Raw genomic sequence first — 22,379 nt, forward strand, 5'->3', positions numbered from 1 at the left:
CTTGTGTTGGCTGAATCTCCAGTCACCACTTGAACCCAACCTGATCTTTAAGGCATTTTGCTGTGATATTTTTACTCCTGGGCATATCTTTTCATTTAAACTCCTGTGTGTTTTGCCTGTGGGGAGTAGTAAGCAGAGACCTACAAACCCATGTTGTCCCTGAACAGCGCAATGAGCTCCCCCACCCATGCTGTGCCAACACCCCTGCCATGTTCTGTGCAGGTGAAAGTAGAGACTGAGGACAAGTCCTGTCACTGTGGATGTTGATGGCTGTTCTGGCTTTGACTCCAGCAGACAACCTCTCCTGCTGCATCTCCTCCAGGAGAAAGTGGTGTTGGCCTCATATACACTGTTTACTTTTCGACAGTTCAGTCCTACCCCTGTGCTCAGGTTCCCAGGGCCAGTGTGGCACTTAGCGTAACCAAGAGCTGGAGTTTTCTGGTTCTGGTAGCACTGTAGTGCTGGTGGCACTTGCTTTGCCACTGCAACTTGTCCATTCTGTTCTCCTGAAGGGCTGGAATATTGCAGATTCCCACAATTTGCAGTATTGCAGATTCCCACAATTTGCAGTGTGACAAACTCTGGGTGTGCCATTCCATTGGACTCATGCTGAAAACTCTGTGTTCTTCATTCCAGCCAGAATGCCTAAGTATCTTTATTTTGTTGACACATCTTCTTTACAGATTACCCCCATGGCATTACACTGGTGACTCCAGTTTCAGGCTCAGAGAAGAAACAGGTACTGCACTTCTGTGCTCTGGGTGCTGAGGAAATGCAGAAGTTTGTAGAAGATCTGAAAGAGTCAATAGCAGAAGTGACAGAACTGGAACAGATACGAATTGAGTGTAAGTCTCTAACATAATTTACAATCCAATACCATCATACTGCGTGTGACTACAAGGGAAAAGGGTAAAGCAAATGGGTTCCTCAGGAACAGCTGTAAAGAGGATGCGTAGCACAAGTCTGCAGAGGATTGTTCTTGGGTTCACTGATGGGATGAAAAAGTACTCAGGCTCTGTGATCACAGGCCAGCAGGAGAAATGGAAGAACTTAACTACTTATGATGCTTATGAAACAAAGGTGAATGAGACGGTGGCCTGGAATACTGAAGCTTAGACCATCAGATTCAGAAGACCCTTCTCTGTCTCATACTCCTTTGACTATGATAGCTGGGACAGATCTGGTACCCTTAACAGAATTGTCCTTCACTCAGGAATGTTGAGAGGGAAAGCAGTCTGTGTCACTCCATGGCCTGTCTTATACAGATGAGATGTCCATGTAGCCTTTAAAGGCTTTTCCATGTGCAAACTGATGAGCCAAAGTAGCTCAGTATCTGTGGTGCCCTTCTGTGCAGCACTAACATATTCTGCAGAAATGCAGGTCATATGTAGAATTTTGTGTGGAGATACATAGTTCCTCCTCATGTTAAGTTCTTCCCAGCTTCTTTTTTTTTTCTTGGCTGCTCATCTCTCCCTTCTTGATACTCTGTTGTGACTTTCTTGAATTAATTCTCCTTGCTGACTTCCCATTTTGCTCCTTCAAGATGCTGGTGTCCTTCCACCCATCCCTCTCCTCACTGATTTCCATATGTCTGTCTTTCAGGGGAACTGGAGAAACAGCAAGGGACAAAGACTCTCTCATTAAGGACCAATGGAGCCCAGATGGAATTGCAGTCTAAGCAAGGCTCTCCAACAGGTGAGAGGACACCCAACTTTTCTTGTTCAAACTGTGCTGCCTTTGTAAATGTGTTATCCATGATTCCTGTGAGAATAACTGCAAAAGAAGCATTCAGTTTTGTATCCTTTGTCCTTGGCTAAATAATGGAAATATGAGAGTATATGGATTCTTCAAATATCCTAGAAAATCCATTGAAGTCTCATTACCCAGTCTGTAGCTGTAACATCTGGTAAAAAGGTGTTACTAATGGAGCATGGTTGACTTCTGAAGACCCTGGCCCACTTTTTCTTCCCTGAACTGGTGAAACACAGCATCAATACAATTAACTTCCTCCAGCATCTGCACTAATGCCTTGAACCAGCCTCTTGAACCATGGCTTTGTATCTGTCCATGGCTTGGCTTGTGTGCCAGCAAACAGCAAGTGCAGAGGTTGAGTTGTTTCCAACTGACTAGAATGGCACTGAGATCAGGACCTAAAGACAGGATCCCAAAGAGGCCACCTCTTACCAAACTAAGCAGCTATCAGGTTGCAAGAGGTTCTGGATTTGTTCTTGTTTTGCCCTGTACCTCTCCATTTAACTTTCCAGTCCACACTTTGAGGGCCAGCTCTTGACTAGAGGCACAGACCTCATGAGTGAGATATTTTGTTTTATTTCAAAGGCAAGAAGGATTTGGGGGAGAAGGTCTCGGACAGCACAGTGGAGGTAAGTAGAGTGCAGAGTAGCTGAGGTAAGTAATTCTCTCTCACTTCAGCTCTTCTCACATTCTCTGTTGTTTCTTTTCTCAGGTTTTAATCAATGCCTCCCCAGCCAGACTGACAATTTTACCAATTTCCAGAGATACAATTAAAAGTTACTGCTAGGACGGGTAATACAACTTTCAAATCCAAACTAAACTTCAAAGCATTTTCAATCCGTTTTTATAACTGTAACATCCTTCATGGACCAAGCTCCCAAACGCTGTAGACTAACCCACCCCACTGCTTTTTGGGAGACTGAGAACCCCACTATAGACTTCCCTGACATGCTAACTCCATGCAGCATCACATGCAAATTCCCCGCAGCCCAGCTTTCCTGCGCAATCTCTGCAGCTCTGTCTCTCCATCCCCCATTGGAGGGGATTAAGCATGGCCTTTGTATATCAGACTTTCCCTAGAGCTTCACCTGCCTAGGTAGGGAGCTTGGCTGTCCTGTGTACATCTATCTTTGCAGGGATGTCTAGCATCCAGTGGGTTGCCTGTTTCTTCACAGACACCCATACTCCCACTACCTGTGAGGAAAGAAAAATGCAATCTTCACGCTGAAAATCTTGTCTACTACTTCCTACTCTCTCCCTGTCTGGGATATCTCCATTGCCCTGAACTTGCCCTTTTGCAGGGTAGTTCTTTCCCTGTTTGTCAAAGTATATTTAATTGAAGAATTCAGCTTCTCTGTGGGAAGTGGGTGCTGCATCTTTCCTTGAAGAACACCTTATTTCCCTGCAGATACCCCCTTTCTGGGGAAGGTGCTCCTGCCAGCCAGTTTCCTATTTCTGATGGGAGAAGTATTTCCTTGTGAAGAATGGCTTCCATGTATCTTAATGTCATTGGCACTTCATGGCCCAGCAACCAGTTTTTCCTATGGGATGTTCCACCACCTCAATAAATATCAACACAATATTAAATCCTGTTGTGCAGTGAGTTGGAGCAACCTCCATGCCTGGATAGGGACAGACAGCTCATCCTTGTTCCAGCATGGTGGGAAGCTTGGTCACTCCACAGCCTCTCTGTCCCAGTTGCTGGTGCTGCTGCCCACCATGCCAGACATCAGGGCACCCCCACTGTGCCATCTGCCCATCTGTACCCCTGCCTACCTGAAAGTGCCATGCCAACCTGCAAGCACTCGTTTCCTACCCAGGGTTTGTCACTTGACTGGCATTCTGTTTTAAGCCAGCAACTTTGCCCTGGTTTGGGGTCTCCATCAGGCCATGTCCTTGTCAGGAAGAACTATAACTTCATCCACCATTTGGGGAGCATCATTTTCCTGCTGTGCTTCCCCTGTTAGGGACCTCCAGTCTAGACCAGCTCCTCCTTTTCAAACTGGTCTCATTGAGCTCCCTGATTTAACTCTGTTATCAGCATCTCACTGTAGAGACCCTGATGACCTCCTGCTTCCGTATCCCTTTTCAGCTGACCAAGTAATACTCTGCCAGCAGAGGAGCATTTCCATTTCTCTGAGATTATCTAATCTGCTGCCATTTCATCACAAATTTCTTTTATCATTGTATGAGCTAGATGGGCATTTTTTCTTTCTTTTTTCTTTTTATGAAAATCATTTCCTTTCACTGACAAACCATCAGAGGGAGGGGCCTTTTGCCAGACTATGTCAGATTTCTGCTTTTTCCTTTGTAAACAGATTAGCCAGTCATGTGCTGTACCTTCCTACTCAGAAAGGCAGGGAACTGAGAAAGGCTTGAGTTTCTCTGTCGCTCTCTGGCTCAGATTCAGCCCCTGCCATTTTGCTGAAACGTACAACCTCGAGTATCTGTAACCTTGCGGTCTGGTTCCCCTCTCCTTTTTGTGGGTGGGGACAAAGGCGTGGCCTCTGAGGTCTCTTCATTACCATGAGAATTCACAGGCGCCTGCGCTCCTAGAGTCGAGTTGTGTTCCCTGTGCTGTTTGGATAAATCAAAGTTGCGCTGCATTTGGGAACGCCGGCTCTGCTGCCTTTGATGTAATGGAAAGGACAGGGGCACTTAGGCCTAGATGGGGACGATGGGGCTGTTGAGGGGGGCTGTGCAGACGGGGCTGGACCTATTCTGGTTTCTTAGGGGCAGGAGGGTTGGATGCATGTGAGGCTGACCGGTGGCGGGGGCTCAGGGCAGCCAGTAGCAGCAGATGGGAAAAGTCTTGTAACATTTAATGCTTCTTTGGCTGTTTCTAAACTAGGTGTCAATTCACAACAGGCTTCAAACGTACCAGCACAACTCCGCCCTGGGGCCCGAGAGTGGAATGCAGCCCAGCATGCGTCTTAACATGCCACGGGAGCGGCTGGAGACAGCACTGGTGCCCTCGCACCCCGCCTCGGCGGGGACACTTGTACAGTGCCAGCAGATTGTCAAAGTCATTGTCTTGGACAAGCCGTGCCTCGCTCGGATGGAGCCGGCCCTCAACCAGACTCTGACACGCTATGTCACCTCCGATTCCTGCACCTCCACCCCCTGGCACGGTATGGGCAGTGGGCTCCCTGGGACGCCCATGAAGCTGGTCCATCAGCCTCCCCTGCCACCTCCACCACCTCCCTACAACCACCCCCACCAGTACTGCCCCCCCAGCTCCCTGCTTCAGAGGCGCAGGTACTCCAGTGGCTCACGCAGCCTCGTGTAGCCACACCACCAGCACCAAAACAGCACAGACTTCCCTGCTTCCCTTCCCCACCGCCTTCCAGGGACCCTTTCTGCCTACAGAGATCTAGTTTGTGATTTATTTTTTAGTAAAAGAAGAAGAAAAGAAAAAAAAAGCCAACTGATCTAACTTACCCTGTCTCCCCTCAAGATGATGCTAATTGTGAGGAGCCATCTGTGCTCCATCTATGCCAACCTACATGCTCACACATCCTCACACCCTGCCAGCCTGGCTGGCCTCTGTGCTTGTGCCATTCCCATGTAGCACTTTGCTGCCCTGTTCCTGAGAGGCTTGATGACCTGCTGCTTTCTAGGCACTGTGTCTTCCGTTTCCTACTCCTCAACTCCCTTTCCTGCCTTGCATTTACCTGGACATAGGTTTGTACCTATTCTAAATTTTTGCCAGCCTTCGAGAGAAATGGACTCACCTGTGCCAAGGACCAACCTTGTGGCACTCCCGGGGGTGGAGTTCTCCTTGCCACCACTGCTGCACCTGCTAAGCTGGAGCTGAGAACTTGTACCACTTGCCATGCTTTCTCCTCATCACTCTTCAAGTATTATCTCCTGCAGCAGCCGGTTCCAAGCGAAGGAGTGCACAAGGGAAAGAGAGTTTGAGAGGAGGAGAGACTGTCCTGAGCTGCAGTACAACGCAAAGATGGCCTCACCGAACACCAAAACTTTTTCTGTTGTTATGTTGGATCATTGTACCAGAGACCTCTGCTGAGACCTAGCAGACCTCATCACATGTAAATACACCTGTATGGTAGCATGTGTATGGCGCATGCTTAGTAAAGGAAACACCAAGCAGTTCTGAAGGAGCAGAAGGGAAGGATTCAGTCCAGGGATCTTCCTGGAATGGATGTGTACTTTTCCAAAGAGATGGCACCGAGAGGTGCCCTCCCACCTCAACACACACACACACACACACACACACACAGTTGTCTTCTCTAAAAAAGATCCACCTCTACTTTCCTCCTTCTAGCTGTTTTTGTGTTTCCTGCCCACCTGCATTTTTATATTCTGAAAGCAAAGCCAAGTGCTACGTTCACCTTCCGGGGTGGATGTTCCCTTCACTTGGGCTCTTGTGTTAGAGGGAAGGGGCTTTTTGGAGACTACTTATGTGAGGTCCCATCTGTATCTCTTGCCTGGCTATACTCTTGCATCTATCAGCCCTTCCTATAGGAAAGCTGCTCAGATACCAAACTCCAAGGCCTTTTCTCCTCTCTCCCTCTCTGTCCCAGCTTCAAAGTGAGGGGAGGGGCAGATCTCAAGATAGAGATGACAGCTCAGCTCCTCTGCTTTATTGAGGACATTGATGTGAAGGAAGACAGCATTAAAATGGGCTATGGATGTATTTTTAGAAAAAAAAATCTCTTTGAGCAGTAGGGAGGGGAAGGTATTAATTAGCTTAAAGACTTTGGTCTCGCTCACTCATTCTATCTCCCTTCGAGGCTTAAGAAGATCAACTTTAGGATTTTAAAATAGGACAGACTGCCTTTTAGGGCCTGTATTTTTATTTAATTTTATGAGGAAAAGACAGAAATGCTCTTTCTTCCCATGCAAGGCTGAGACATGAGCACTGGGTGCTCTGGGTGCTGATGATGCAACAGTTAGGTGAAGAATGACAGGGGCTGTTGGCAGTGGTGGGGATGTGTAAAATATCAGGGAAAGAGGGACAATGAAGATAGATGCAGGGAATTCTTTTTTACCTTGTTGGGTATAAGCCACAGGGCAATTTATTTAGGGATTGTGCCAGTATGCTCATCTCTGGGGTTATTGTCAGTGACAGAAGCCACAGCGCATCAGGGACTGGCTCGGCTCCCCTCAGTGCTCTCTGGGTGCCTGTGTGGTGGTGCCAGCTGTGCTGAAATGCTCAGCTGAGAGAGCTCACATATGTGACCTGGGGTTAGGGAAATAGACAAGGGGCTGAAGTGAAGGGTCTCCTGTGCTTGGCCAGCCCTTGAGGGCAGGACACTGCTCATATGCAAGTGCCCGTAGGTCTGAGCCTGACCTATAGGCCCAGATGTACCCAGAGGTCTGGGTTGTTTGCTTGGCTGTCTGGAGGAGAGCACCAGGATGCCATTTTTATACACAACAGCAAATGTACTGACCAGGAGCCAACAAGCACAGCCTCAGGGAGGGCTGCAGAAGCAGATGACAGAGAAGATTGTAAGAAAACCCTGAATAGAAGCCCAGAGAAGCTTTCTTCTAGCCAGCCCCTCAGGGCAGTCTGGATGTCCCACATTGTGAAGTCAGACACCGGGAAAGGTCCTCACCCCCAGCCAGGGCTCAGGCCCTCATTCTCCTGCCAGCTGTGAGGCACAGCTGGCCTGACCTGCTGCTGATTCCCTTCAGGGTGACACCCTGCCACCTCACAGTAGCCAGAAGCTAATCTGAGCTGTCTGTAGCTTTGTGAGAAAGATGAGTGGCATCTGCCATTGTCCGGTCAGTGTAGTGTCCGGCCAGTTAATTTTTACTCACTGCTGCAATGAAAGGGGTTGTATCCAGGAGGCACTGGCACTGCCCTCCCTTCCCAGCAGTTACTTTGCTGTCTGAGAGGAATGTCAGTACTTGTTCAGTATTTTATCCCAGAGTGCAATGAGCCAATGAAGCTCTGTGTGTGTGTTAGAATAAATAAAATGGATTTTACTTGACATTTAACACAAAGTGACAACAGCAAAAAACCTTAAGGTACTTGAGGAAATAATTTTTTTAGATAAAATATTTATAACAATGTCTGTGAAGTTCCTACAAGAGATGTTTGCTGCTTTAATAATTGATTGGGAGAGCTTACAAGAATTTAAAGAAGAAATAAGGAAGCTTCCGTGAGACTCCCTTCTTCATGCTGGCTGAAGGGTGGAAGCAAGTTAACTGAAGTGCCAAGGTACCTGAGGCACAGTATTCTCTCAGGGCAAGTTGGTTCCATTTCACTGACCTTGCAAAGGCTACTCCTGGCCTTGAGCTTTGGACAGAGAAGCAAATGTAGATAACCCTTGCTGTCTTCTAGCCTGCTGGCTACCACATCTTCTGTTGGGTTTACCTGGAGAGACACAAAACTACTCTGCTCCAGGTAATCATGGTACAGGCTGATCTAAATTCTACTGTGTAGCTGAGCCCTTCGGACTTCACTTCAAAATACAGATTTTTTTCTTTTTTCCTTTGAAGGTTGGTCTTGAAGGATGACAAGCACTTTAAAACATATCTGCACCTCATCTGATCTATTGTATTGTCTGCTCCCACAGCCCTCCCACACACCAGTGAGACACACAGACTCAGTGTAGCTGTACTGCTGTGAATAGACAACCTTGCACACAGGCTGACGGGGTGCAGGCTAGAAGGAGCGTGTCACTGACAACCTAATGAAGGACAAAATGTCTAACACAGCTCACCTAGAGGGATCAGCCCAAAGAAAAATCACCAGCTATTGATGACAGCAGTGATTCTGGTCATGAACCTAGCACAATCTTTCAGATGGAAGAGTCAGGCAAGAAGCTGCATCAGAGATTAGCTCAACCCAAATGAATGTCTTTTTGCTGTCAAAGTCATGTCCTATATTAAAAAAGGAGACAGGGGATAGAGGAAAGAGAAATGCAGTGAAAAGCATTCTACCAGTGAGTGTTGTGTAGTCAGTGGCCAAATTAGAAGGTGGTTTTGCTGGACACTAGGAGAGAACAAGGTGTTTACTGAGGTTTGCAGAGCTGTGTTACACAATCCGTCAGGCTCTATCCTGATGCTTCCTCATGCTGATGCAAGGCCCAGTGACGATCATCTGTTTGCACCAGTAGCAAAGGGATGGAAAAGTGCAAACAATTTGGGTTTAACACAGTTTGTCCTCTGCTGGGGTACTTTGTTATGACATAGTCTGGGCCACTGGGGTAGCAACACTTAGTGCTTTCACAAGGCTTTCAGAGCATCCCACTGTTCACATTTTCTCTCCTTCCTGTATATGAAAGGTGTGGGTGTGGTCCACAACCAGAATTTCATCAATACTCATACTTCTTCACAAAAAGGTACCACCAGATTTGGAAGCATTTGAGAGCCTCCTAGCTGTAAGGATCTGAGTTTTGTTACATGTTTTTCAGGAGGCTCAACCTGCAACTATCTGCCTGTGATTGTGAGGTTTCCAAAACAAATCTGAGCCCTAAATCAAGGATGCTGCTGCTTGGCAGAGTCTCTGCTTTGAAATGCAAGTTGCTGAGCAAGCTCCCCCATCTCCCACTCCACCAGCTGCCTCACTGTGCTAGTGTAGGCTCCAGGGACTGCCGGCAGTGTTTCGTGAGCTAGACCTGTCCTTGTTCTGCCCTCTCTTTTGCAGTCATGCCTGGGACAGCAGCTTGAAGTCACCCAGCTCTTCAGCACTACTCACCACCCCATCTGGATGTGTCTTTTTAAAATCTAACAACAGAAGTGTTACCTGTGCGTAGGCTTTTGAAAGCACCTGTCTGTCTGTACCTGTTTCCTGCTGTAAATATCACCAAGAACAGCTTCCTTTGGGAAAAGTGGTGTGGTCACACCTAGTAAAGAGTCCAAATGGCTAATATTTTGTAACAAAATAACAGAAATAGATCAGAGGTATTTTACTTGTTCAATTAATAGAGTTTTAGAAATTATATTGAGATATGTCACTTGTGCGCTAATGTCTTCTTTGCCTCAGCCCCGCTCCGGTGTCCCTGGGCTCCAGTGGTGTGTGCCGATGCACGGCCACACACACCAAGGGTCTGCTCCCGTGGAGTGCTGAGCATCCTGGCATCCTGCTGGCCTCGGGGCAGCCTGCTGTGGCTACTGCTGGTTTTTCATCACAAGCAGTTAGCTCAGTGCTCAGACTCTCTGAGGATCAGATCCAGAGGAAACCAGGAAGAAATAAACATGTTCAATAGACAGCAGCAACTTAATGTGCAATTCACCCCTGCAGTGAGGCAGAGAGGAAGACAGTGAGAGGGGAAGGCAGAGTCCTTCCATGCTGCAGCTCCTTCCTTCCCATCTAGCTGGATGCTCACGGCTGTGCAGTCTGCACCTCTGGGGAAGGAGGCCCACGCACCCTTGCGAGCCTCATGCTGCTGCAGGAGGAGAGCAGCTTCACATGCACCAGCGCATGTGTCGAATGCCAGCTGGCCACTCAGAAACCCATGTGCCCAGAGACAGCAGCACATACTGTGTGTTAATGCACACACCATCTGCCAACACATAGGACTATACAGCAGATAATGTGTAGGCACCTCTGCTATCCACGGAACAGAGCATGCTCTACTAAAATATTGGGCAGATACAGCCGTGTGCTGCCTGAGCAGGACAGCTGTGCTGGCTGCAGTTCCCATTGCAGCACATCTCACAAGCTATGTAGGCTCAGGCTTGGTTAACATTTGGATGGGAGGCACGTAAGGAAAATGACATTTTCCATGTGAATCAGATATATGTGCATATTTACACAAAGCATAACCTCAAGGTTAATGAAACTGACCTTTGAGAGAGAATCAAACATGCACACCCAAAGCAAGCTCTCCTCTGCAATGGGTGGGGGAAGGCATCTTTGCAGCTGAGTCGAATAGATGCTGGATTCAGATTGCAGTGCTAGAAAAAAAGCCTTGTCTATAGGTTGCAAATTCCTTGCTGGCTTCAAAGAATCCCTTAGGCCCACCATGAAACACTTGGGACAACAGAAATCCCTCTAAGACACAGACAGGAAATTTCCCAGGGATTCAGAGGCTTCCATTTATGTTTTTGTGTGCCACGGATATATTATAAATCAACCCATCCCAAACAGTCATTTTCTAAGATGTTTTGAAACAGGAGATTATTGAAGTTTCTGCCTGATGTTTAGATCACACACCTGGCTGTAAAGATGAAAGCAATAAAACAGATTGTCTATATGTGAAATACTCCTAACTTGCTCCAATGTGCAGATACTATTATTAATCAGAAGATGGCAAGTCTCTTTGGGATGGATTCCTTGTAGGTACATACAGGTAGTGCTGGTACAAAAGATTACAACCCAAAGAGCATATACCATCACTGTCACGTTGCATCTGTATCCTGTTGTATCTATATGGCATTCATTATGGGCAATAACTTATACATAGTGTGGTTGGAGTTGATCAAAATACATCACTCTTTTCCCCAGAGAATTTTGAAATGCAATTTTTCCCTGAAACTTTTTGGGTAGACTTTAAATTAAGCACATCCCTCAAATGCTGTGCTGTAAGCGGGTTCTACCAATCCCTTGTCAAGCAAAATGCAGACTTGCCACTGAACGCAGCACTTCACAGCCTGCTGTCTCCTGCTGTGAAGGTTCTGCCCCTTGGGTCAGATACCCATCCCAAAGCCAGTGCAAAGAGTGGAGTCCTCCCATAGCAGTGGAAGTTCACCACAAACCCAAAGCTGCCATGTGCCTGCACTCTCAGTTGTGTGCAGGTTGCCACGGGTTTCCTTCCACCTCATCTGGGATAGTCTGGAAAGACTGTGCTGGTGCCTCTGGAGTGCTTTGGGCACAGCTGATCACAGAGTCAGGCTCCACCATTTCCCATAGATTCAGGTTTTGTGTCACCACCAGCTGCTGGGGAAGAGGTGCCCCTTTGTAAAGTCACTGTCCGGATCCTGAATCCAGCAACCCAGAGTCATGAACATACACCTGCCTGACCTAGAAAAGGTGACTGAAAATAAGCAGGTGCCTCAAGGATGATGTGCGGTTAGCAGTGCTGTGGGATTTAACCAGCACACTTGATGGGTCTTGAAGCAACTTCCCTGTAGCTAATGAGTTCAGCTGAGGTTAAAAACTGGCTGAGGAGCTGTGTTTTCTGTCTTAAGCCATGCAGTCCACAAGCTGGGAATGTTTTCAGGCAAGATCTTATTTTATATAGCCATGGGGCCTGGAAGTGTGGCAGAGTCATCAGTTACTTTTTTGAAAACCATAGTCCTGTCTTCCTAATCCTTCCTCCTCATGAAGGGTTGGATGTCCCAAACAATATCAAGTTCATTAAAAAACAAACAACACAAGGAGTGAAAGGGACAAGGGAAAGATCTTCCACAGGACTGTAGGACCAAGACTAGCAGTTAAAACACTTTACATGATATATGCACATCCTAATATTCCATGTACACCTTCCTATTCTCTCCCATTATGGAAGACTTGGCTTTTCAGTACATTTCAGGTCTTTTTCTTGTGGATTAATCCCAGTCAGCAGCTAAGAACATCACAGCTGCTCAGTCTCTTCCCCTGCCCTGCCCCAGTGGAATGGGGATGAGATAAGAAAAAGGTAAAACTTGTGGGTTGAGATAAGAGCAGTTTAATAATTGAAATAAAACAAAATAATAATAAAAGGAAAATGAGAGAGAGGAATAAACCTCTAACTGACAAGTAATGCACAATGCAATGGCTCACCACTCACTGACCAATGCCCAGCCATTCCCCAGAAGTGATCAGGGGCTCTCAAACAACTTCCCCAGTTTATATACAGGGCTCAACATTCTATGCTATGGAATATCCCTTTGGTCAGTTTGGGTCAGCTGTCCTGGCCATGCTTCCTCCCAGCCTCTTCCGCCTCTCCTCACTAGCAGAGCATGGGACACTGGAAAGTCCTTGATTTAGGGTGAGCACTACTCAGCAACAACTAAAACATCAGTGTGTTAACAATATTCTTCTCATCCTTAATCCAAAACACAGCACTGCACCAGCTACTAGGAAGAAAATTAAAACTATCCCAGCCAAAGCCAGGACACATGTCAAATGTTCAGAGGCCTCATGCTGAGTAGCTGATCAAAGAGGACCCACACAGTGCCAGTAATAGGAGAAATTGCCTCTCTCCTCTGCTTACCCAGCTGCACATGCAGGATTTCCCTGAGGTGGTGGCCCCTCTTCACTACTTTCATGAATTTCTTAATACTAAATCAGACATAAGGGGGCAAGTCTCCTCCCACACCCTTCTGCAAACTGGTGTCCACCCACAGGGCGCTAAGACCACCCATGTCCTCAAATTGCCACCATGTGCTGTTTGCACAGCTGGCTGGGTCAGTCCAGAGTGACATGAGCTGAAAGGTGATGGCTTTGCAGGGCTCCTCGGTGGCAGTAGCTGTGGATACCTCAACGCTTCGTGATGCACAGCCCAGCAGTACAGTCTGGGAATGGTCCCTGTTCCCACAGCCACCATCTCACTGCTGCTACAGCCCCACCGCAGCTGCCTCCACACACTCCTGCCTCCCACCACTGCCTCTGATAGGGAAAGTGCTTCCCCCTTTCTCTCCTCACCACCTTTTTGAAACAAGATATTATCTTGCATAAAAACCTTGGAGAAAAGTGTTTTCATAAGACCCCAGCTGGAGTATTTGTCTAGCTCTTGGGTCCCCAGCCTAAGAAGGACATGGACCTGTTGGCACGAGTCTAGAGAAGGCCACAAAGATGATCAGAGGGCTGGAGCACCTCTCCTGTGAGGAAAGGCTGACAGAGTTGGGGTTGTTCAACCTGAAAAACAGAAAGCCCCAGGGAGACCTTATAGCACCTTATGGTACCTAAGGGGCTATAAGAGAACTGGAGAGTGACAGGACCGGTAGCGATGGCTTTTAACTGAGAGAGGCAAAGTTTAAATTAGATATTAGGAAGAAATTCTTTGCTGTTAGAGTGGTGAGGCCCTGGCACAGGTTGCCCGGAGAAGCTGTGGATACCCCATCCCTGGCAGTGTTCAAGGCCAGGCAGGATGGGGCTTTGAGCAACCTGGTCTAGTGAAGGGTGTCCCTACTCATCACAGAGGAGCTGGAACTAGATGATCTTTAAAGTTCCTTCCAGTCCAAACCATCCTATGATTCTGGGATTCTACGATTTGGGCAGCACAGGAGAAGGAGGACAACACAAATCCACATATTATGAGCAAACATCTCTGTGCTGGCTCCAGCTAGAACAGAAACAGCTCAGCCTGATGCAGACAGACTTGCTGCCGGCTGGGCTTTGATGACAGCTAGCTGGACACCAGGCCTCTTGGGATGTTGCGAGCAGGGCTTTTTCTCCTCTATTACAAGCAGCCCTGTCAGGAACAGGAGTGACCTGGCACAGCTGATGTTCCAAATGTCCCAGCTATCCAAGTGAAAGGCAAAAGAAGTCACCAAAACTCTCTTCAGCTTCCCAGGCATGGGGAAATAGAGAAGAAAACAAAGCAGTGATCAGTGCCACAGCTCTGCTGTGTGGGGAGCTCAGGCCCATGCTGACCCTCTCACCAGGGCAGGCATCACCCAACAGCCTGATGCTAATGGTACCGGGTCCTCAGGACACTTGTCTTTGAAAACTCTTAAGGGAAATCAGGCAGAGAGAAAGCTTGCAAAAACCAGGAAAATCGGTCATTGAAATGAGCTCGACCATACCAGAACCTGGGGGTGGTATCTCCACTGAGGCATCGCCACAAAGCTGCTGGTGCCCAAAGCCACCTCCTACTTCCCCAGTCTCCATTCTCATGCAAAGGGAAACTTTCCCCTTGCTCCTGGAGCAGGTCCATGGGGATTTGGGTCCTTGTACAGCCCCTTCAGAGCCAGGGACAAAGCAACAGTTGGGGAAATCCCAGCTTCAGTTTCTAATATACATGTGGTACATTGACTGGGGACACCAGTGCAGAAGGGTGCAGTGAGCCCCCTCTGTGTCTACATGCCAACTGCTCAAGCCGCCTGCTCTGCTCAGCTCTCCAGCACTTGGGAGCTGCTTCTGACCCAGTAAGGAGAAGATCCCACACATTACACACTTCTGAGATCTCAGACTTCAGCCATGTGGCTTTTGTACAATGGCCCAGGAAGACCAGCAGTCATCAGTCAGCATCAGTAAATGCCACATGTGGCCCTGTGGTTGCATCCAAGGCAGTATTAGCTCTCTCTGTGTTCCTAGTCACAGCCTATGACCCTCTGTCTACTGATGAAAATACCTTTTCTGCACCCAGTGGGCCACAGCAAAGGCACACAGACAATGGCAGCATAAGCCAGAGCCGAGGGCAATCCCTGTGAGATGGATTTCACCTGGTGTGAGCAGCGCTTACATCAGCTTTCTGTGTGCTGAGAATCTGTTCCATAGGACCCAGCGTTTGACACAGCCCTTCTCACCTCCTTTTGGAGGCTAGTTCCCATTCAGGTTTCTTTGTAGGTAGGGAGAGCACTGCTCAGTAAGGCTGCATGAACCTGGACTGACTCACCTTGCTTTTCTGAACAGAAGGAAGAAAAATCCCTCTCCTGGAATCTGACCTTAGCCTTCAGTCTCAGCTCACAACTTCTGGCATCCACAATGAAAAGGACAACCCATCAGCAGCTCAGGACATGCAGCCAGTAAAGAAATGTGCAAGGGAAAAGCAGGAGCCCTTATTAAATAGCTTGTTCGAAGATAAAACCCTGGCCATCTGTCAGTTTGCCCTAGAAGAGGCACTACTATAATAATTAGCAGAGGGAAAGGCAGCAGAGATGCCAGTGAAAAAAACCCAGTAATTTGCTAACATTTTTCACAGGTCTGCCATGAATGCAGTGGGAAGGAGCAGGAGGGAAAAAATGTGCAAAAGAGGAAAGATCACAGGGCTTCTCTGGGGTAGACACTACCGGTGGTGCAGGACAGCCCAAGGGCTGCAGGATGCTTTGGGCTGGTGCAATTTGGCATGCAGCATCCCAGGAGAAGATGCCGCCATGAACACCTGGTAGCAGCTGATCTCACTCAGATTCCAAGGCTCTTCCATGCAAAGGGAGTCCCCACACCTGGAGAGTCATCCTGGGGTCCATGGTGCTGCCAGGGATGGGGGCAGCCCCCATGGAGGAGGGTGCATGTGGCATCCCATGAGGCAGTACCTGGGATGATGTCAGGGGGACCAGGTTGCTGTATCTTTCACCATGACTGTGATGTCCCCCCGGAAAGCTCCCATTTAAACAGTGCTGGCTAATATAGACTCACCCTCTATCCCCAAAGAAAAAGCCCACTCTTCCTTTTTGAAGGTCAAAACATCTGGAAACCCCTGAAAATCTATCGGTGCAGCCTGACTGTGACATCTGCCCAGTGCACTCTGTGGTGCCAAGCAGGTGCCCAGTCATGTGATACCCCCAGTACCCTGGGCTTGCAGAGTACCCTGGACACCCATACCCGCTCCCTGCAGCAGTTTTACTCTGTCCAGTCACTCCTGGAGTCTGGAGAGCACCACTGAGCCTTGGCTGCCACTGCCCAAGCACCCGTGGTGACCAGGACTGTGACAGCTGCTCTGTCACTACCTCCCCCAGGAGCATCAGGCCCAAGTTCCTCTCACAGAGCTGAAAAGCTGCTTTGAAATCAGAATCTTGGATTATAATTCCTAATCCTTTCATTTGCAGTAAATGCAGAGAGGGGACAGAGATACTGTCTCTCTTCCTCTCCCTCCTGCAGGACAAAATGCGCTCCAAAACCCCATCAAAGTATTTGTGCCACAGGCTGGGCAGGCAGCAACCTGGAGCAGCTGCTTGGCCAGGATGTGGTGGCACCAGCAGGAGGGCAGGGAAAGGCAGAAGGGATGTTGTTCCTCTCCAAACAAGGGCAGTCGTCCCTCTCCACCTCTTGTCCTCCCCACATAGGAGTTATTTTTGAAAGCATGTCAGTCAGCTCTGGCATGCACTGGAGGGGGGTGCCCAGACAAGAGGGTGGCAGGCTTAGCCACACAGAGGAGAGCGAGCTGCGGCTGAAAGGCACATGGGCCCCCTGGGGATGGGCAGAGAGCAGAGCTGGGCGCCAGCACTGCCTGCGTGCTGAGACATGGGGCACAGGTGCCACCATGTCCTGCTCCTTGTCCCCCAGGGCCACCCCAGGGGCTGATGTACCTCCAAGGGGATCTGCAGCCATTGAGCAGACAGCAGGCAGTGCTCTTTGAGCTGATGGCAGGGGATGAGTTTACATTATAGAACCTCATATCTGGACAGATATAGGGCAGCTTTTGTCTGGATCTGGGTCAGCAGCATCAGCACAAAACTAGCAGGTGCTTTTCTTTTTAGGGTCACTGCATTGATATTTATCTTTTCCCAAACAGCACGATGCAACACAAACTGGCCAAGAGTCTTCTCTGAGCCACACAGCCTTCAAAGGGAGAAAAACACCCAGCTGTGCCACCATGCCTTGCTCTACCTGTGGCCTCTGGGCTTGTGGGTGATGCAGTGATCAGGCAGGAGTGCCCCCACAGCAGTTTAACTGCCCCTGTGCTCTGGGTATGGGACCCTCTGAGGCCAGCCCCCTTCCCACATCATTACACCAGTGACTCAGACCAGTCCCTTTCTGATGAGGTGGGTTTTCTCACCTGGAAGCAGAAACATCAGCCCCCCCAGGGTTCCATGGAGAAAGCTGCTGTGGTGCCTGGAGCATGGTCAGGATAAATCGCTCCATGACCACTTCTCACAGGGCTGTAGTTGTGGGGGTGAGGGCTGCCAGTCCCCAGGAGCTGTGGTGGGGACACATGGAACCCCATGAGGGCCTGTGGCTGGTCCCTGGCACCCCAGGGAATGCTGGTGCTGTTTTCTTGGCAGTATAGCGGCATCATGCCAGGCTGTCAAGAGGCATCTCCATCAGTGTCATGGCTGTTGGGTATCAGCACAGGGAGCACTAACCTCTCCTGAGCATCTCCAGACACGGACACTTCTCAGCTGACAGCATCACAGGGATGGACACATGCTTGGCAGGAGCCCCACACTACCCTTGGCAATGCTGCCTCAGCTAGGGCTGCAGTGGGGACACTGGGACACCACCCTATCCCCTGCCACCTCCTGGGGTCTGTCCAAGATCACCTCTGGGGTCTTCCCCATGGGCATTGTGCTGTGGCTCAAAACCCTTTATCTGGTAGTTAACAGCTGCACATGGGTCCCACCATCTTGGGATGTGTCAGGGCAAGCACTAAAGCCAGGGGAAACACCACAGTCCCACAGGCAGCCCTCCTGACACACACCACTGAGGCACAGCAAAGGACACACAGGGACACATGCTGGATAGGGAACCTGATGAGCTGGAGGAAGGGACACCAGTCCCAGAGATTGCTCCTGATGGGGAGAACAAACCCCTGAGCCTGTCTGGACCTCCGGCAACAAACACCTGTTTAATATACTATTAAAGATGCAGAGAGTGGAGAAAAGATCTTAAAATGTGTGCAGTGTTGTAGCTTTTGCTTTTACAGTGCCCTTGTAACATTGTTACTCACCTCCTGCAAGTTTGTGGAGGGCTGTCAGTAGGGGAGAGGAAAATCTGCGACATCCCTGGTAAGTGTCCATAAAGCTGCACTGGATTCCCACACTAGGCAGAAGAGCTGCTAGCAGAGACAGTGAGAAGCTCTGGTGAAGGAAGGAGGCATGGACTGCACAGGGGTGACTGGGTGAGGGGGAAGGGTCAGAGCTCCAGCCTCTGTGCAGAGCCTGCCCCCACCCTGCCAGACTACCTGCCTTGGCCACCCCCAGGCCCCACAACAGGCATGTCTGTCCAGCAATGCCAGGCTGACACATGCCAAGTGAGACTGAGGAGGAGAGGAAGGCTGGCATGGGCAGGCAAGCCTCTCCCCGAAAAGGGAAGGTAAGACAGGTAAGCAAGACGATGCAAAGCAGAGAAGGGAGAAAGAAGTGACAGGTACCTGGTCCAAGGATGCTGCAGTAGAAAAGATGATGAAGGAGGAGATGGTAACCAGCCCACATAGTAGACCCCATCTTTCAACATTCCCTTCACATCTCTTCTCTTGCCTTTTCAAGGGCTTAGAGTGGTGAAATGATAAGAATGGTCCTTGTACTAATTTTTGAAAGGTCTCAAGTGTCATTAGTACATTTCAGAATTTCCAGGCTATTTTTTCCTACCTTGAGCTGCTCAGGTGGACCCATAGCAAGAGTCCACCTGATATGGACCCATATCAGGAGTTGTTTAGAGGCAGGATCAGAGATCAGAAGATGAAGTCCTAGTTGTACATGTACCCCATGTGGCCTCCAGTGGCAGTATTGACATCCAGAGCTGAGCACCATGTTTCATGCGCTCAGGTCCTGAGGAAAGCAGGCAATGTTTGGTGCAAGCTGGTAGCCCTCAACACAAGCGAACTACAGTGGACATGCCCCTTGGTGGTGCAGACCCCCTCTCCATATGACCGTCACCAAACACAACCAGGATCCTCCAATCCTCAAAGAATCCTCCTGTGACAGGCGAGGCATAAAGACAAGTTGGTCATCCAGAACAACACCCTGCTTTAAGGACACCCCCTGGTGCACAGCACAACTGTGCCCAACACATCATTTAATAGAGCTGTGGAGAGACTGCAATCTACACAGTGGTTGGCTGGCCAAAGCCTTACAGAGACACGTGTCACATCATGTCACAGACATTGCAAATGTGTTTTACAACCAGCTGCCAGCTGCCCGCTCTTGGAGCACATCTGGGAGAACAGCAGCAGGAAGAGCTCCCCTCTCCCAGGGGAGAGGATCACACTCAGATCACCTGTGGAAGAAGCATTTAAGCAGCAATGAAACAATCCTGCCTTCGCCATGTCCCACCTCAGCCCTCATTGCATAAGAGGGTAGGGGCAGTGGCATTTATTTTATATTTTGCAGCCCTCAGGAAAAAGAGGATTTCAGAGGGATTTGAGCACAGCTCCCTAAATAGCTCCTTAGAATTAAGAGGTTTCACAGAAGATTATTTCAAGCAGCTGCCTGTGGTGGGAGGGAGAGGCTGGCAGGTGCTGGGGAGGTGAGGGGGCAGAGAAGAGGCAGGAGTGATGTAGGTGAGCACAGGGGAGAAATCACCTTCTGAACCACAGCAGAGGGGAGAGGGGAGCATCCCACCCCCAGCTATGCATGTATCCTCTGTTCTGGGTGAGTCAAAAGGAATGAGGAGCAGAGGGGTGGTCAGCAGAAGTGACACACCATGGGAAAAGCACAAAAGCAGTTCTTACAGAGGAGTCATTGGTACTGATCAAGGCATATGCCTCTCAGCCTTTTCTCCAAAGTCTGATGTCAAAAAGTCACTGTGCAGATATGGCTGCTTTGATGGATCTGCCCATAGTGGCATTTCAGATGTGTGGAATGAGCTCAAGGCAGGCCATCACCATCCCTGACTTCTCACTAGATGGGAAACCTGTGTGTGATGGAGGTGGGAAGGCTCTTCTAGTGCTATGGATGCTATGAGTTTGAAATGCTGTAGAAGGAGGTCAGTCAACCAGCTTGACTAAGGGCAAATTCCTACCTGCAAGGTTATGCATGCCAGACTTCACAGATCCAAACATTCATGGTGGAAATTAAATGGTGCAAAAACAGGAAATGTCACAAAATCTTTCAGAACATTCACAGCTCTGTGGACACTGGAGGAATGTGGCTACAAAAATGTCTTTCAATAATACCAAGAGATAGCATTGCCTAGCAGAGCAGTTTCTAGTGCAAGGAGTAGGATCACTGGAACTCCATTACAATTTTGATTTTGGGATGGAAATTGGTTCTTAGGGACTTTGATCCTGTGAAAAGGAGAGCTCATTCATAGAGTCCTGAGCTCCAGCTTTCATTGTGTGAGCATCTACACAGCGAGCAGCTGAGCCATAGGCATGCAGGAATAAGCAAGGCTGGAAGAAGAGCACATGAGAGAAACAGGGAAGAGAGGCTGGTCATAATAGAAAGAGATAGAAATGAGGAAAGAATAGAAAGGAGAAGACAAAAGAGAGAGAGCTGTAATTTGATAGTAGTAGAAGCAAGCTGAGGTAGATAATTTCCATTGGATGCATAATAGTGGGGAAGAAGTGAGGCAAGACAACAAAAAGGAGAAGAGCAGGAGGGGGAGTGAAGGAGAAGGTTCCAGGCATGAAACTGGACAAATGATTAAATCTTATCAAATACTGTTATTATGAGCAGCCCATGCATGGAGCAGACCCTGCTGCTACACCTGGAATGATGTGCCACAGGCAAGGCCACAAGTCAGAGACATGCTGGGGCTAAAATCCTAGCAAATAGGAATTGCAGAGTTAGAGACTTCCTCAGTCCCCAGGGAAAGGACTTTGTTTCTGTACCCTACCTTCTCCACTCCCCTGAAGAAACAACCTTTGAACAGCTCTGCCAGCAATCAAGCTCTTTGGTCAAGGGTTAAAAAATTACCACCAACACTGACTTGTTCTACCTCAGACGTGACCTGCCACAATGAAGTGGGAAAAAACCAAGATCTTCCATGGTTTCACGGCCTCATTCATGAATTGACTCCTCTGTCCATCACCTGCCTGCACAACCCTCAGTCTGCATTTGAAGGGAGGGAGGTTGTGTGTCCTGGATGCAGAGGCAAAAGCAGGTGTCTGGTAGAGGTCGTTACTGCAAAGATCAGAGGTTTAACATTTATTTTCAACACAGATGTCCTTCTCTAAGGACATACATGTTCATAAAGAGTGGTTTCCTTTATTGCCCTGGTTCATAAAAACAGTTGAAATAGGAACAGAAATTTTCAGCTGTACTAGCGCAGACAATTAAGGAACAAGGAAAGATGACATGTCTGTGACAGGCTGAGATTAACTGTGATGAGCTATGATTGCAGCTTTCAGTGTTTGGCTTTTGGCTTTGCAAGATCAAGCCTGTGAATTCGGTGTTTCCTCATGTCTGTTTAACAGCTATGATTTTCTTGATGCAAACACCCCAACAATTACACATGGAATAGGGCATGATCTCAGATCAGGGTGTTGGAAACTGCAAAACACACACTCAAGGTCTGGCAGCCATGACTGCTAAGAGCCACGTGTGCAAATAAAAATTGGTTACACATCTGAAACAACGTTAATTGAGATGCATTGTCACACTGGCAGGGGACCCATGCCCAAAGGTGACTTACTTCAGCTTTAACCAGAAAACTTCTTTCCTCTTTCTGTTACTAATCCTCAGGCTGGAAAACTGGCAGAAGAGAAGGTTGGCCCCATGCACTGGGAGGTCCCAGGGGCAGGCAGCACAGGGCCAACCTGCAGCATTTTGCAGCTACTGTCGGACTGCAGGACAATTGTGCAAAGGCTCATCTCTCAGCTGGCACCTGAGGTGGGACTCCCAGGGACTGCAATGTGTCACTTATGAGACTAGACCCTCTTCAGTAGGAAGTGTGGGTGGGACATACCTTTTCTTGGAAGCTCATTTATGAGCTTGTTGGTTCTGAGCTGAACCTGGCAGTGCCAATGCTGTGTCATGAGTGGGGAGAGACTAAATCAGCACTGTCACATGGTGTGCCCATGTGTGGCAGGTGCCCATCAAATGCTCTGAGTATACAGGTGTCCCTGCATGGGGTCCTTGGGCAGCTGGCACAAATGGGAACATCATTGTCACATCTACACACCTCCTTTCACAAGGCTTTATAACCAAGAAATATGTTGCTGCTTTAGGACTGCTCTGAAGCA

The 22,379-nt window shown here is 48.6% G+C and overlaps 1 protein-coding gene across 4 annotated transcripts in view; it reads left to right on the top strand.

Annotated features, from left to right (window-relative positions):
* The window catches only part of IQSEC3 (IQ motif and Sec7 domain ArfGEF 3), a 103,458-nt gene extending 92,515 nt beyond the window's left edge, over positions 1–10,943 (top strand). Inside the window, exons 11-15 of one of the 4 annotated variants that reach the window (XM_071551216.1) lie at positions 684–845; positions 1,603–1,695; positions 2,338–2,381; positions 2,465–2,544; positions 4,621–4,679. In XM_071551216.1, the coding sequence (XP_071407317.1) occupies positions 684–845; positions 1,603–1,695; positions 2,338–2,381; positions 2,465–2,539 (374 nt within the window). In that variant the 3' untranslated portion in view covers positions 2,540–2,544; positions 4,621–4,679. Of the gene's footprint in view, positions 1–683; positions 846–1,602; positions 1,696–2,337; positions 2,382–2,464; positions 2,545–4,603 lie in introns of all 4 variants that reach the window. The other 3 variants (XM_071551215.1, XM_071551214.1, XM_071551217.1) reach the window with 3 other exon arrangements.
* The last annotated feature ends 11,436 nt before the right edge of the window (positions 10,944–22,379 follow it).

The sequence above is a fragment of the Pithys albifrons genome, chromosome 3 (genome assembly GCF_047495875.1).
Source record: "Pithys albifrons albifrons isolate INPA30051 chromosome 3, PitAlb_v1, whole genome shotgun sequence".
In the NCBI taxonomy this organism is placed as follows: Eukaryota; Metazoa; Chordata; class Aves; order Passeriformes; family Thamnophilidae; genus Pithys; species Pithys albifrons.